At 37.0% G+C, this 17,222-nt stretch overlaps 1 protein-coding gene across 1 annotated transcript in view; it reads left to right on the top strand.

Annotated features, from left to right (window-relative positions):
• Positions 1-11,092, top strand: part of LOC306871065 (adhesion G-protein coupled receptor V1) — a gene marked incomplete at its 5' end in the record, with an annotated part of 106,684 nt that extends 95,592 nt beyond the window's left edge. The window contains 3 exons of the mRNA XM_079418751.1: positions 5,017-5,205; positions 10,311-10,485; positions 10,671-11,092. Coding sequence (XP_079274877.1) covers positions 5,017-5,205; positions 10,311-10,485; positions 10,671-10,789 — 483 coding nt within the window. The 3' untranslated portion in view covers positions 10,790-11,092. The remainder of the gene's footprint in view (positions 1-5,016; positions 5,206-10,310; positions 10,486-10,670) is intronic.
• Positions 11,093-17,222: the final 6,130 nt, after the last annotated feature.

The raw sequence follows: 17,222 nt of genomic DNA, 5'->3' as shown, positions 1-17,222 counted from the left end.
TTCATATTGTAAAATGTAGCAAGCAAAATATGGCTTGCAACATCAAATTTTACATGCCGTGTTAGATGGCCTTCCCTGAAGCAAGTTTGAATAACAAGTTACATTTTAACAGACAAGTCCAAAAATCCTTCCCATCAGCAGAAAAGATAAAAACATCCATATCACTGCTTCCTCCAGTATTTCTTATTCAATATTTCCTCACTGTTACAGTTAGTGTAAACAACAACTAAACACACAGTTGAGCATATTTTTTCTGCTTGTCCTACATTACAGACTGACTAATAACAGGTCAGATAAGCTGTTATTGTTTCTGACACAGGCAAAACATGACTGGTGTAGTAATTTTAGAACTATTAATTTAATTTTAGTTTTTGGAAATTGAGTCGTATAGATTTCATATTCGTATGATTAATGGATATTAATCAAAATGTCCAACTTATACCTTATTAACGATACCTCATTAACGACTTGTCCAGCAAGAATTAAAACCAGTATGTTTTAACAATTCAGATTATTCCCGTGGCCACAGTAATACCGAATTGATTAGGTCATTTTTAGCATAGGTAATTTTAGCATATGTAAATTTTAGCATATGTAACGCAATCTTTGGCAAATAGTTTAAGACTTGAAAATCACATAGCACCAGACACAAGATTTCTTAATAAATTAAAGTTTATTTGCTACTCTACAACACTACTAAGCTAAAATAACACAAAACATAATACGAACACACATACACGCTGCAGGCAATGAATTTTTTGATTTGAAGAGAGTTTAAGGTTCTAATGCTCATTTTCAAGAATGCTCTAACTTCAACCTGAGGGAGTCACAAGCAAGGAACTTTACTATATTTACTCTTGAAGATGAATGCAACCAGTTTCCAGCAGAATTATGGAGAATTATTTGATTACTTGCTCTGAGTTGTTTCGTTCCTTTCCTGGTTGAGGGAACCCCGGCTGCGGATTGGCTGCTGAAATCGCTGTTGCGTGATGTCACTGGGGAGGCCCTCTTGTGATTGGTTGGTTTCTCTGTGACGTGATGACTCTATTAGAAAGTCTGTTTAGAGTTCTTTCGGCTTCAGGTGTTAAAGTTTCTTTGGTCAGAACTTTGAAGGCATGTGTGGATCCTCGCCAGATGGTATATGGCTGAGAGCACTTAACCGCGCGATCAGACGAGGAGTCGAAGTTTCAAAACAGCGAGCGAGCAAGCAGCAAGCAACTAGGCAAAGCTGGGCGTCTGTCTTTAACGGGTTGATTTCAGTCCGCTCCTTTTGCTGTTTGATCCAATCACAAGTGTTTCTGTAGGGCGGAGCCCCGCCCCGCACGGCTCAGTTTTCTGTGAGTAAATTAAGAATATGTCCTAGCAGATCCCTATAAATGTTTTAATCATACATTATGATGAGAAAAGTCAACTTTAATCCACACCTTAATTCTATATACTACATGGATTAATGCATCGATTAACATGCTACCTTCTAAATAATCACACCAAGCATATGAAAGACATAAGATACAATGTTAGTATGTATTGTCTATTGAGTATATTGTTTTAATAGAAATAGGAATAAAGGAATATCTGTTGGCAGAGGGTCAATAAAAGTTTGGATGTTTTGCACAAGAAAAAAAAAAACACATTCCTTTTGGAATGCAGGAAGGCCGAAAGGGGGAGCTGTCCGGGGGTCATGAGTGTCCCATTGGGCATGTATCTGTGAGACTTCAACGCCCAGTTTCATCATAAAAACATCTCTCCTGGTTGATACAATCATTGAATTACATGTTAAGCAGTCAGAAGGTCGTGTCCAGATCCAGAGGTCTTTGTCCCGTTTCTGGTTGAATTATGTTTAAGTGATAAGAAAGCCACAGTAAAGTCCTGTTTTGGAATACGTCCAGATGCTCCCTCAAATTTATCCTGGTTTTTAGAGGTCTCCTGATATAAGGAGATTTAGGGCAGGAAATCGGCCAGCCAGTCAAATGCAGATGCTGGGAGTGGAAGTCTTGACTCCTGCTAAGGAATATGCTAAGGAATATTATTTTGTGTGTGTGTGTCCTGCTCTACAAGGCATTACACTGGGTTGGACAAGATGCCCTTCACCTAGAAAGAGCATAAATAGCACAAAATTTTGTTTTGACTCCCTTTGAGTCAAACTCTAATTTTATGTCTAGTCTGACATAAAAATGTCAGCAGTGCCTACAACAAAACATTACCTCCTTCTGTGGAAAATCTTCACAAACATGCAGGAGGGCCATATAGACATCCTTGGACATGTTGATGTATGGTTAATAGAATTTTTTCAGTTCTCAAAGGAATTCTTCAGCAACAATTTATAGTATGTGTTTGTGATATTTTAGTTTTAACTCTTCACTGCACATTCCCCTTGTTTTCTGCAAATGGTTCAGTCTGTTTTCAATAATCAAGCCCTTGGCATCTGTTTTCATGGGTGCTGTTTTTTCCATGATGCTAATTTTCCATCCTCGTCCTCTTATTCTCTCAGTGGCTGTTGCCATAAATGTAATTAAATTGCAGCAATATATAATTTAAATGGTGTTAGTTCCTGTCTGATTGGGAAGCCTGTGAACAGCTTCATATTAACCTCTGCTGATTTCAGGATGTAAGGATGTATAATAAAGAAGGTAAAAAAGGTATCAAGGCATATGCAAAGAGAAATCCTGTCAAGTGCTAATAAAAAAGGAATGGAGATGTTGTTGATCACCAGCAGTGCACTGAATCAGATTAATCATTACATCAGATCAGATTAATCATTTAATCACAACATGTATTCATTCTTCAGTAGTCAGCAGTATTATTTATATTGCCTAACTACCATTCAGAAGGTTTCCTGAAAAAGAAAATAAGTATCACAAAAACATTAAGCAGCACAACTGTTGTCTATATTGATAATAATGTTACTTGAGCACCAAATCAGAATATTAGTATGATTTCTGAAGAATCACGTGAAAATTCATGCAACGCTGGAATCTGAGGTATAAATTACATTTTAAAATAGTAGTATGCACATCTTTCTATTGCAGATGTGTGACTTGGCATATAGCCAACGAGGCAGTTGTCCAACTTACTTCTGTTACTACTTTCTAATATTTGTTTTAAAAAATATATAAGAGAAATAAAGAGAGAATCAACACTTTTTATTATCTTATAGAAAATACTGAAAAAAGAATCTTAAAGGGTTAGCACCCAAAAAATACAGTTCACTCAATAATATCACTCTCATGTTGTTTTAAACCTTTATGACTTCTTTTTTCAGTCCAAATCTTTTTTATGAATTCTGAATAATTCTGTTTATTTTGATCCAATATCTGTGAATAATGACTTAAATGTCAGTGTGTTCCTCACCCAAGACATATGACATACAGATATAGATGACTTTTATTATACTTCTGCATTTCTTTGGTTCTGTTATGTCTTTTTTTAAAAGCTTGAATGAATGCAGATGCAGTTGAGTACATTTAGATGGACTATTCCATCTAAATATCCAGTGGTCTCTGTCTGTTTCTTCCACACCATTTCTCACAAGGTGCATCGTGTCAACTCATTTTCCTTATATCATAGGTAAAAACCACACCTGTCTCTTCTGAACTGAGAACAGTTATGTAACTAGCAGAAGTAATTGACCGTGCTGCTCTGGCCTCTGGACATTTGCGTGTCTTTCAGGTAGCTGTGATAAAGCTGCCCAGCGAAGCACTGGCTGCCCACTTGTAGTCTATAAATGAGGCCTGAAATCGATACTCTATTTTTGTGAGTGCTATGTGTGTGCGTGCTTACATCCAGTTTACTTTACCTGTCAATGATGCTGAGCTACAGTGGTTTCAGTGAGGGCTGGATTATGGTTATTTTTCATTTGGATGCAGTTCAGCTTCAAAGAAATGTAAGTTCAAAGGAAGTTAGTCCAGTGCCTAATACATGTGTGTGTGTGTTTTATTAGTTATTCTCTTCTCTCCTCACTTACATTTTCTACACTATATAAATCATTAATAGAATGCAAGTACTCATATCACATTATTCACTAACTGTCTCTATTCCTCAGAAATATTTCTCTGTATTTTCAAAAGCTCAGCACTTTCCCCTCTTATTTTAGTTTCACCTGCAGTCTGTTACCCACATGTCCCATTTGTTATGACTTTTCTGGTGTTCATGAGATATTTGGCACAAGTGTGTGTACAGCGATATTTGGTTTGGTGCTGCTACCCAATAAAAATCATGGTTGGCCAGACCCTCATTGACAATGATGTCAGAGGGAAGGAAATGATGTCATGCTGTTACAGAATCTGGAATTTAAGACCAAATGATTAATTGGTGATATTTGTTATTTTTGTTTAGTTTGCACAAACACATTTGGAAGTCGTCACTTTAGATGTGATAATCCTTAAATGTTACTTCTGAAAGAATTTTAAAGTAGACTTTTGTGTGGGTTTTTTTTTTTTTTTTCAATTTTGATTTTAAACTATTGACTAGTATCTCATGGAGATCCTGCACCACTTCCTCTATAACAATACACAAATGTGTCCCTGGACCACAAAACCAGTCTTAAGTCGCTGGGGAATATTTGTAGCAATAGTCAAAAATACATTGTATGGGTTAAAATTATCAATTTCGTATGCCAAAAATCATTAGGATAGTAAGTAAAGATCATGTTCCATGAAGATATTTAGTGAATTTCCTACCGTAAATATATCTAAACTTAATTTTTAATCAGTAATATGCCTAGCTAAGAACATCATTTCGACAACTTTAAAGGCGATTTGCTCAGTATTTAGATTTTTTTTCACCCTCAGATTCCAGATTTTCAAATAGCTGTATCTCAGCCAAATATTGTCCTATCCTAACATAACCATACATCAATGGAAAGCTTATTTATTCAGCTTTCAGATTATGTATAAATCTCAATTTAAAAATTTTTACACTTATGACTGGTTTTGGGGTCCAGGGTCACAAATAACTCTATTCATCTGATGTGACAGTGTGCTGAGCTCATCTAACTTGTGATTTCATCTTTTTCAGGGTCTGTACGTGTTTTCCGTCTACTTCATCATGCATAATCAGATCTTCTGGCCAGCTAAGGCAACCTACACCGTGGAAATGAACGGACACGGCAGCCCAGACTCCATATACCAGAGCACTGGTGCTGCTACCGTGGGTGGAGGAGAAATCAGCAAGTCCACACAGAACCTCATCAGTGCCATGGAAGAGGTGTGTCTGTTACTGGGAGTTATGATAAACATTTCTAATGAATAGTCGTTGTACTTGCTTTATTTGGCAGTGGTATCTGACAGCATTTCATACCACACATGTACTTGTAAGATTACATTGGTAGCCTTTAGATTTATGTGTGTTTGCATAACCACCTATTTATCATCCTCAAGCCGAGGTAAAGGACTCTCAGACCTGTGTTTGTTCACCGAGTCAGCTCACGCACACACAGACTGTAAGAGAGTGTTATGTAATAAAGAGGCCTGGTGTAGAAGCTCACATTCCTCTGAGCCCTCAATGTAAACTATTCACAGATCCGGGAATGAGGGTGTAGGGAGGTTAGGAGGGGGATGTAGGACTGTAAAGAGAGCACAGGCTGCCTGGGAAAGATGGGCAGAGATCAAGAAAGGCTTTTAGAGGGGATGTTTAAAAAGAAAATATGTTTCCTTCAGTCTACAACTTTAATGCTGAGCTGTTCTCAAGACTTTACAATTTATTAGTGAGTCTTAACTAAGTGAAACATATGTGTATAAATGTATATATTGAACTGGAACAGCAGCTTTTTGGTAAAGAGTGAGACGCTATTTAAAACTAATCATGAGGTTCATAATATATTACGCACAATAGTTAGAGCCTATGTATATACACTAATACCCTTACAAAAAACTGTGCCATAACATCCTGGTTATTATAGATCATGTATGGTTATTAGCCAGTCCAAGCTGATTTAGATGATGGATTATCTTGACTATGACCTAGTGGTGATGAGATTAACCAGGTTGAAAACCTTATCTACTGTGCCATTGTCCAAAAAAGGCTTGACCAATTTAAGCAGATGTGACATGTATTTAAACATAATTTGCTAATAGATTTAGGAAAATAATTTAAATACAGCTGAAATATTTTCTGAATTAAAACCACTGCTCCACTTTATCTGAAAAAATAAATAAATAAATAATGCAGTTCAAATAGTGGCTAATTATGTTGAAAGGTCTATAATTAACATTATATTAAATATCAATTCTCCAATGCATTTCAATTTTTTAAACAATTCTTAATACATTCTGTTTCTTTTCTGCATTTGTGCAATGGCATTTGTGTGCTTATAATTAGTACTTATAATTAATTAAATAAAATGCTAGTAAATTCATTAATAAAAAATAAATAAGTCATTTTTGAATGTAATCGGAATTGCCAAAGAATCATGAGATGCCTAAAGATTCCCACCCAAAATATTTAGTTTGTGTTGTAGTATCATAATAAAACTTCAAGGATGAGAGTAAAAAGCTTTTAGCAGTGATTCACTCCACTTTTACAAAGTTCACCCTACTTTTTGTACTTTTTGTTTGTGCCGCCAATGTTAAAAGTTTTCAGTCTGTAGGTGCTAATGATGAGACTTGGGTTAAGTTTAAGCTCCAGAAACTTGATAAAGCTTATACAAAAGGAGAAAAATCCATCCAAAATGGCTTGTAATGTGTTTATTTATTTAGCTAAAGCCAATTTATGAGAGGACAAATCAATAAGATTGTGGTAGGACTGTAATTTTAGGGACATTGACCTCTAAGTGTAGACTTGAGAGAACTTAAGTAATTCTGTTTTGTTCATGAAAGCACTGACTCCAAGCTTAAAGCAGGTCTTAGTGTCACATGTGGCCTCGAGACAAGAGGCAGTTGGATTGAGAGGAGGGGACTGGTGGAGAGAGGAAAGGAAACAGCGCTCTGGAGGGGTGGCGTCTCCTCGGGCTCTTCAAACAGACATGACTAGGTGCCTGGCGGTGCTCAGTTCACCCGGCGTACATTCTGTTCTGATTACAGGACTGTCGATGGGCTATTGTACCGAAACGAGGTGCCTGGGACATGGGGGGCTGGAGTGGCCTCTCCCTCCATCCTCCTGGGAAAAAAGCACCCAGCCAAAGGAAATGAAGCCATTGCTATTAGGAAGCACATTAAGGGGAGGGCAAGTCAGATGTACTGTTTCACAATGTTGTGTTTAATTGGGCTATTTGTTCTTTACTTTGATGATTGAAATTAGTGAAAAAATAGATTTATGTCACAGGATGGAGTCAGAAGGTTATTGTGATGAGTATCACTGCCTCTTCATGCCAAAAGTCAGCAGTTTCTACAGTTTCTTATGTGAGAATGTTAAATTATTATTATTATTTAATAATGTCTTAATGTATTATATCTTATATTAACCATTTGCACACACAGACGTACAAGCCACATTTTCCTGCGTTTTTCAGTCATCAATTTCTTGACTTTTCCTCCTTTATGAACAATACTTTCGTACACGATAAAAGCTCCTTGTGTTTTCTTGGTTTGCCTGATTTGAGCATTCATAAATAACGCATAACACGGGCATTTTGAGTTTCTGCTACTGATTCCTATAAAAATCTCTTCCTGCCCTCCAGCTGCATTTCGCGCCACAGCAATGACGTCATGTGCAAACAACCTATTAACTGAAAACAGGCTAGACTAATTGATTCTTGGGATTTAAAAGATTCGATATCATTCTGGAAAAATGAGAATCGATTATAGATATTGATATATTTTTTACCCAGCCCTAATATATATGTGTGTGTATATATGTATATACATATATATATACACACACACACACACACATACACATATATATATATATATATATATATATATATATATATATATATATACACATACACACACACACATACATATATAATATATGTGTGTGTGTGTGTGTGTGTATATTAGTGCCCTCCATAAGTATTGGAACAGTAAAGACAAAATTGCTCTGTTGGCTGTGGAGTCAAGACATTTACAAATATGATTAAAAGATAAATATGAGACAAAACTACAGAATGTCACGTTTTATTATTGGGTGATTCAACACAGATGTTTTACCAGCTAAGTTCAGCACTTTTAGAGGTTCATCCCTCTATCTGATGTGAGCATAAGTATTGGAGCAGTTGCCTCACAGGTCTTTCTAAGTGATCAGCTGTGTCCTGTTGCATTAATTCTTCAGATATTAAAAGCAGGGAATGTGTCGTGTCAGTTATATCCATTACTTCTGCATTCTGAATCTTGCATTCGATGATGACACACAAGCAAGGATGAAGATGAGGGAGCTAACTTTGAGATAAAAGTAAGCAATTTGGATGCTAAAAGAAAAGAGGAAGTCAATTAGAGCTATAGCAAAAATAAAGGGCATGGAGAAATCAAGAGTTTGGAAACCACCAGCAACCAACAACGACCTGATCGGCTGAGAAAACAACAGTAGTTGATGACAGACAAATCATAAAAGCTGTGAAAATTAACCCTAAAACACGTGTCTGTAAAATCACCAACAACTTCCAGAAAGCTGGGGTGATGCTCTGACAATCTACTGTCCTCAGGAGACTTTGACACAGAATAACAGATGCTACACAGCAAGATGCAAACCTCTGACCAGCACCAAAAATAGAAAGGCAAGATTAGAGTTTGCAAAAAAGCACAAAGGTGAGCCAGAAGAGTTTTGGAACTGTGTTTATGGACCGATGAGACAAAGATGAACCTTTATCTAAGTCATGGGAAATCGAAAATGTAGAGAAAAAAAGGGAACTGCAAATGATCCCAAGCATACAGCCTCATCTGTAAAGCATGGTGGAGGTGGTGTCATGGCATGGGCATGCATGGCTGTCTCTGGAACAGGCCCTCTGAACTTTACTGATGACTTAATGTATGATGACAGTAGCAGAATGAATTTGGAAGGGTACAAAACCATCTTGCCTACCAATATTCAGGAAAATGCCACCAGATTCATTGGGAAATGCTTCATATTGCATCAGGACAATGACCCAAAACACCCTGGTAGTTCAGTCAAGGAATTTATAAGGGCAAAGAAATGGAAAGTCTTAGATTGCCCAAGTCAATCTCCAGATATAAATCCGATTGAACATGAATTTCACCAGCTGAAGAGGAGAGTAAAGGCAGAAACTCCCCAAAACAAGCAACAATTGGAATTGGCTGCATTAAAGGCTGGGAAAAGTATTTCAAAGGATGAGACCAAGAGTCTGGTGATGCCTATGGGTCACAGACTCACTGCTGCGATTGTGCGCAAGGGATCTGCAACTAAATAATAGCTTTTAATCTTTTATATCTGCCTTATGTTCAACTGTCCCAATACTTATGCTCACATCAATGAGTGGGATGAACTCTAAAAGTGCTGTTCTTTTTATTTGGTAAAACATGTATGTGTTGAAACGGCTAATAATAAAATGTGACATTCTGTAGTTTTGTCTCATATTAATCTTTTAATCATATTTGCAAATGTCTTGACTCCACAGCCAACAGAGCAATTTTGTCTTTACTGTTCCAATACTTATGGAGGGCACTGTATTGCCAAAAGTATTGGGACACCCCCTTCTTTAGAACAGAAGAAGGCACTTCCAAAACTGTGGCAACAAAGATAGAAGCATAATTCACGTATTTAAAAACTGTATTTCCATCTCTGTTGCAACAGGTTTGAAAGTGTCTAAAATGACTGTACCCATATACAAGTCAATACTTTTGGCAATATAGTGTGTGTGTGTGTGTATATATATATATATATATATATATATATATATATATATATATATAATTTTTTTTTTTTTTTGTTAATCCAGTGATGTCAAAGCTGAATGTTCAGCATGATTACTTCAGTCTTTAGTTTCACATGATCCTTCAGAAATCATTATGCTGACTGGTGCTCAGGAAACATTCCTTATTATTATCAATGTTGAAAACACTTCTGCGTAATATTTTTGTGGGAACCTTGAAAAATAAAGCTTTTGTAACATGTTACAACTTCATATACATCTCCAGCCATACTAGAATTCATTACGAAACATCTGAATGCTTGTCAATGCTGACTCACCCCTCAAACCCAGCCTGGTAAAACTCTATAGACATCCAAGTCCTCATAACCTCTGAATGACCCCTGCAGCAGACACACCGGTGAATGGCTGATTTGTGTGGCTCCTTTCAGCTCAGACTGAGTGCACAAACTAGTTCAACTACGAAAGGCATTTTAATGTGGTGAAGCTTTGAAAATTGCTTTATTTTTTTCTGACATCCAAAGATCTTTTTCGTTATGTTTTTCAGATCTCTGCAGATTGGGAGAGAGCTTCACTGAGGCCCAGCAGTCAGCCTAGCAGTGTTTTCAAACAGAGTCCTCGGGACGAGACCTACATTACAGAAGGAGGGTTCATCAACACTAATCTGGTACAGGATGAGGAGTCACAGGAGTTTGATGACCTCATATTTGCCTTAAAAACTGGTAAGCCCCTTTCTTCAAAATATGTACCTAAATCCCTACAGATCTTTAGCAATTACAATAATTCATATTAACTTTTTTGATAAATACTAGTTAGTTTGGTTGTGTTTTTTTTTTTTTTTTTTGGAAGTTTGGAAGTTTACTTTTTTTGGTGGGGGGAAATTTGGGAATTTTCTATCTACAAACAGGTTCTGGTCTTAATGTGAGTGACAGCGAGTCAGTCCACGGCAGTCATGATGGAGGTAGTGTGGCGAACTCTCAAATCGTAGAGCTGCGGCGGATTCCTATCGCAGACACACATCTCTAACCTCACTATTTTTGTACTGAAAATTGAAAAATAAAAACAATAGTTTTTGTTTTTTTTACTGTTTCTGCCTTTGCACTAAATCTTGTTAGTTTTTAAGTTGTTTTTTTATACGTGAATTTTATTTTTATTTTTGTTTTAATATATACATATGTGAATATAATTATCACTAAATTAATTTGTGAAGGTTTTAGTATTGTTTTGAATGGAAATGTCATGTAGATTGAGTGGCAGTCTGGCCAGTGAGCCCTATAATTCTGCTGCTTGGTTTGTGTAACACCAATAATAAATATTCAACCACCATTCAATATGTATTTTTCTTTGACTGCATCTTTATCCCACAGATGTACTTCATAATGAACAATGAAAATATCTTAGTACGTTTAGATACGTTAATAGTGCGTTTTCAGAACTGATTAAGATATGCAAACTGGAAAAGAACAAGGTCTGTTTGTGTGCACATACCATATGAGTATGGAGCTTAACAAACCAGTTCTACATACTTTGCCAGGTGAAGCAGAAAGTTGTTTGTGTCTTTAGGACAAATGATAAAAATGATAATCTGTCAAACCAGGCATTCAGGCAAACAGTAGATATGTGACTCATCTGCTTACCTGAACAGATGGGCCAAATGTGTAAAATGAATGACCATTTTTAAGGTCAACATTGTTGTTTGTTAGTGAAGATGTATTCTGGCTATTGAGTCAAAACTATGGAGATTCTTTTACTTTCTGTCTTCTTTTCTGCCTTTGTGTTTTTTTTTTTTCTTCACAATTTAATTAACACTCCAGTAATACGTGTTTGTGTCCCTGAGTGGAGGGCTGACACCTTTTTTGTGTGTGAAAAACAACCTGTTTCGACGGTGAATGGAAGCAAATCAGCTGCACATTTGAACAGACCAGCAAATGTTTTATATTCAGTCACAGTGTGGTATACTGAAGAAAAAAATAGTCATTCTGACTGCTCAGTTTCATTTCCTTCAGCAAATGTCTCACTGCCCTAAGGGGACAGAAGGAAAAACTGAATAGATGACCTACTGAATATATTGCTCTTACATTTCTGGAGAAAGTTCAGACATGTCGAAGACTTTAAAGCATGTGTGTGTGTGTGTTGGACTGAAATGGGCAGCGAGGGAAGCCACTGTGGACCAGAGAGGTTTGCGGTCTGACCTTCTTGGATGATACAAGCGTGGCACACCCAAGACTAAAGAGCTGCCATCAGCTATATGAACCCACAGCTCTGTAAGAGCTAAAACAGCCACTACACGTCCTCCCATTAGTTAAACAGTTTTTTGGGGGAAAACGATTTTGCAATTCCTCCATCATCAGAAGCAAGCATAACGCACAGCATATTATCGTATGGTTTTGTCGAAGCTAGAATATCAGAGAATCACAAAAAGCAAATTGTGCCCGAAAAACACTTAAGCATCAGTCTCTGTACTCTCTCAAAATATTTGTATATACTGTATATGAATATTGTAAAAACATAAAAGATACAGTTTAGCCTATATACTTGCAATCGTCATTTTTAAATAATTATATATTTGTCTGTCATTTTAAATTAAATCTAAAATTCATTTGTAATGCTTCTTGGTGTACTTCTTTTCCTTGTTATAGCCATTAAGTTCAAGTCTTTTTTTTTCAGATTTTCTTTTATTTTTGTACTTTTTTTGCATCAAAATAGATAAGTTTATAATGTTGTGATTAACCATGTAGCTGGTTGGTTTGGTTCATTGCTTTTAACGCTTTAACAAAGACTTTTCAAGATACCCTATTGGAAAAATGAATGAAAAAAATACTTGCTGCTGAAAAAGTGGATGGGCACTGCTGCACTTTATATTTTTAAAAATACAGAGAACACAGATGAGAGAAGCCTGGAAACTATTTTAATGATGCTTTTGTAGTACCGAAGTGAAAAGTATATTTATAATCAACGTTTCTCTCACCTCATCCTCCATCTTGTTTTTTTTTTTTTTTTTTCTCTGAGCTTGTCACAGTGCATTTTGGATTTTTTTTCTCCACAAAAATATATGTGATGCTGCCATATAATTTGTCCAAAAGAAGGGATCTTAAAAAGCAATGTAATTATGCTGCTTTTCTTCTGAAGCAGCATTTGTGTAGGAGTTTGTCTATGATGCTTTTAAAAATGTGGCCTACGTAGGAAGCTCACAGAGCAAATAAGCAGCTCTAACTGTTTCTTCCTCTCAAAGATGTCTGCCCTCTGTAAATCATGCAACCCCTTTATAGACCCATATCTTCCCTCCATCTCCCCCAGCTAAAGAAAACACATTCCCATGGCCCAGGCCTGGTGCAACACCCCTAAAGCAAACAGATCATCTTTGAGGTCAAAGGGCTGCAACCTCTTAGATTATGCGCGGTTGGAGTCGTATCAGTTCCAGATGAGTGTACTCCAGTCAGCAGAGAGACGGATAAACTTGACCATATGGCCTGTCTTACCATCTGATTTACATCTGCTGTGACACAGTGTGAGTAGCTCAGCACTAGCGTTAGTGTGCACTACTGGAATGTGGAGTACACTTGAGGGAACCGTGGGCCAAAAGTAGCACCTGAGACTTTAGATGCTGTTTTCAAGTTCTTGTTACAAAAATTTTCCCTTATATATTGGGTTTGGAATCATTTTGTGTTGATAGGGATGGTAGAGAAATGGTAGTTCACAAAACAATGAAAATCATTAACACGCATGTCAATCCAAAACCGTAGAAAGGGCTGTTGAAAATTCAGCTTTGCCATCACGGGAATGAATTACATTTTAAAATAGATCAAAATAGATAACAGCTCCTTTAAATTATTACTAATTTTTCACAATATTAATGTTTTTACAGTATTTTTGATCAAATAAATGCAGCCTTGGTGAGCATAAGAGACTTATTTATTATTATTATTAAAATATTAGTTATTCTTTTGAATCGCAGTGCATAAAGTCAACAGGGAAACTAATATTGGACTCCAATTACTTTCATTGTCTGGACAAAAACAAACACTCTTCTGTGCTCCACATGTGATTACTTTTACAGTGTGTTTGTGTAGGATGTTCTCACTACGACTTCAGCCATATTTGATTTTCTCATTAAGTGTATTGCATTTAAAGGCTGTCAAAATAAACTGTCTCCAGAGTCTTAAGTGTTTTTCTGTGGACTAACAAGTGCTCTTATCATAACAAAATGTGAACACCAAGTACATTCTGTATTAATTTGTGTAAACAATAAGGCTTAAAGTAAAATTGATGTGTGTCTTTTGGGAAACAGACCGCTTTTATAAATGAAAGAGGAACACACAGCTTTCAGTGATCCAGAATTTAAAGGAATAGTTTACCCAAAAATGAAAATTAGCTGAAAATGTATTCATCCTCAGGCCATCCAAGATGTAGATGAGTTTGTTTTTCATCTGACCAGATAGAGAATTCAGCATTATCACTTGCTCACTAATGGATTCTCTTCAGTGAATGGGTGCCGTCAGAATGAGAATCCAAGCAGCTGATAAAAACATCACAGTAATCATCACAAGCAATCAACACAACTCCAGTCAATCAATTAACATCTTGAGCAGTGAAAAACTGTTTGCAATAGACAAATTCATGATGTTTTTAAATTCAACCCATTGCATCAAACTAACCACTGCTTCTAACTAGAGTCCTCTTTCCATAATATTGCTTTCTCTAGTGAAAGTCATCTCGCATGAATCAGGAGAGAAATATGCACAGATCAAGCACCATTTAGAAGCAAAAAACAGTTCAAAACTGTTATGTTGAGTGGGGATGGACTTTTTCATTAATAATCATTTGGAGGAAGCATTTTTATGGATTATGGAAGGAACCGTTTGAAAGTATAAAAGTCTTGATAATGGATTTGTTTCACTTCACGACGTTAATTGATGGACAGGTGTCATGTGCATTACTTGGGGATTTGGCTGTAAAGGTTTGTGATGTTTTTATAATTCTCACAGCACCCATTTAGAGGATCCATTGTTGAACAAGTGATGCAAAGCTACATTTCTCCACAATTGTTTCAATGAAGAAACAAACTCATCTACATTTTGCATGTCCTGAGGGTGAGTAAATTTTTGTGTGAATTTTTCTCTTTAAAGGGGTCATCGGATGCAAAATTCACTTTACAAGTTGTTTGAACATAAATTTATGTTGGAAGTGCTGTGTACACATCCATCCTATGATGATAAAAACTCACCCAGTGTTTTTTTTTTTTTTAAATCCCTGTTTTAAAATCCCCTTTCTCAAATCAGGCTGTTCTGAGATTCCTGTCAGAATGGCACAGTTCTGCTGCGCAGGCCCTTCCCACGATAGTTGATTGACAAGACCGTCTTACCTTAGACCCACCCTGAGTGAGCTGAGAGCTGTCCGCCATTGTGTCGACTCCGGTGCAGGGGAAGACAGAAATGGCTCTGATTAAGCGATGGAAGTGTTTAGTTGTTGGATGTAATAATGCATATAGCAGTCGTCATTTACTCCAGACATCTGAGCCGCTGAAGACGCAGAGGATTAACGTTACTTTCATTTTTAAGGGAATGTGCCGATCCCCAATCTACATAAATCCGCCTATGTTCGCGTGAATCATTCTGATCCAGCTTCATCTATAGAAGAAGTTAGTATAAAGGTTTTTAGGAATCTTTGCAAATTGCCTTTCCTAATATGCTAGTTATCCTGTTTCAAAGCTGAAGATTACAGTCTGCTAGGCACTCCACGGAAGAGACGGGTGGGGTCAGCAGAGCTCATTAGCATTTAAAGGAACATTGACTATAATGGCTTAATGAAAACAGAGCTGATTTTGACAGGGTAAAGAAATTGTTTTTTTACACTTGAGAAACTTTAACCGAAGTATGTTATAGACTTTTCATTAAGACCCTAAATAATCATATCAACTTGTGTAAAATGGGCATCCAAAGACCCCTTTATTTTTTTTTATTTAAACTTTATGCATTTTATTATTAGATAGGACAGTGGAGTGCAGACAGGAAGTATTGAGTGGAGAGAGTGGGGTGGGATCCGCAAAGGACCTAGATTTAAAGTGGTGTCACATGTTATAGTGTCCGCAAATAGACATTTTCTATTATAAGGACGAGGAAGATGACACATCATGGGCTAGTCTGGTATGTAAAAATGTCTGTAATGCTACATGATGCCTCAGTCAAGAACCTTAACCTTTCAGTTCTGGTGATCGTTTTGATATCAAGAATGTAACATCTGCTTATGATCCTTGATGTTCGTTTGGACTTTATGTCTTAAGAGACCCCTTTTAGCCTTTTCACATTTGCATATAATTCACAGACAATTATATGTCAAGTGGGACAAATAAACACTTTCCCGTTGAAACTATGTGCCTTGTTATTGGTCAAACTAACCAAAATGTGTGTTACAGGGTAACCAGATAAAGCTTCTCCCACACCCAAAAGGCAGTGTTCTTCTCTTTACTTGCGGTGCCCTGGAGAGACACATATCACCTTGGAAATCTCGCGGCTCCCCTTTTGGGGGCAGTCCGAGCTTCTGGCAGTTTTAATTCCGGTAACTTCGTTGATTCACTTCGGACCAATCAACCCATGGCTGGAGTGACGAAGCTTTCACTCCTAAAGGAATTCATCAAGAATCTATGCATTATACATGCACCAGGACACTTTACTCAGTGCCAACAAAACCAATATGCAAGTAATCGCTTGTTAACTACAGGTCCTTCTCAAAAAATTTGCATATTGTGATAAAGTTCATTATTTTCTGTAATGTACTGATAAACATTAGACTTTCATATATTTTAGATTCATTACAACACAACTGAAGTAGTTCAAGCCTTTTATTGTTTTAATATTGATGATTTTGGCATACAGCTCATGAAAACCCAAAATTCCTATCTCAAAAAATTAGCATATTTCATCCGACCAATAAAAGAAAAATGTTTTTAATACAAAAAAAAGTCAACCTTCAAATAATTATGTTCAGTTATGCACTCAATACTTGGTCGGGAATCCTTTTGCAGAAATGACTGCTTCAATGCGGCGTGGCATGGAGGCAATCATCCTGTGGCACTGCTGAGGTGTTATGCAGGCCCAGGATGCTTCGATAGCGGCCTTAAGCTCATCCAGAGTGTTGGGTCTTGCGTCTCTCAACTTTCTCTTCACAATATCCCACAGATTCTCTATGGGGTTCAGGTCAGGAGAGTTGGCAGGCCAATTGAGCACAGTAATACCATGGTCAGTAAACCATTTACCAGTGGTTTTGGCACTGTGAGCAGGTGCCAGGTCGTGCTGAAAAATGAAATCTTCATCTCCATAAAGCTTTTCAGCAGATGGAAGCATGAAGTGCTCCAAAATCTCCTGATAGCTAGCTGCATTGACCCTGCCCTTGATAAAACACAGTGGACCAACACCAGCATCACTGACTGTGGGTACTTGACACTGGACTTCAGGCATTTTGG

This window comes from Barbus barbus, assembly GCF_936440315.1.
Source record: "Barbus barbus genome assembly, chromosome: 6".
Taxonomy (NCBI): Eukaryota; Metazoa; Chordata; class Actinopteri; order Cypriniformes; family Cyprinidae; genus Barbus; species Barbus barbus.
The sequence above is the reverse complement of the archived record's forward strand: the minus strand, read 5'-3'. Positions and strand labels throughout refer to the sequence as shown.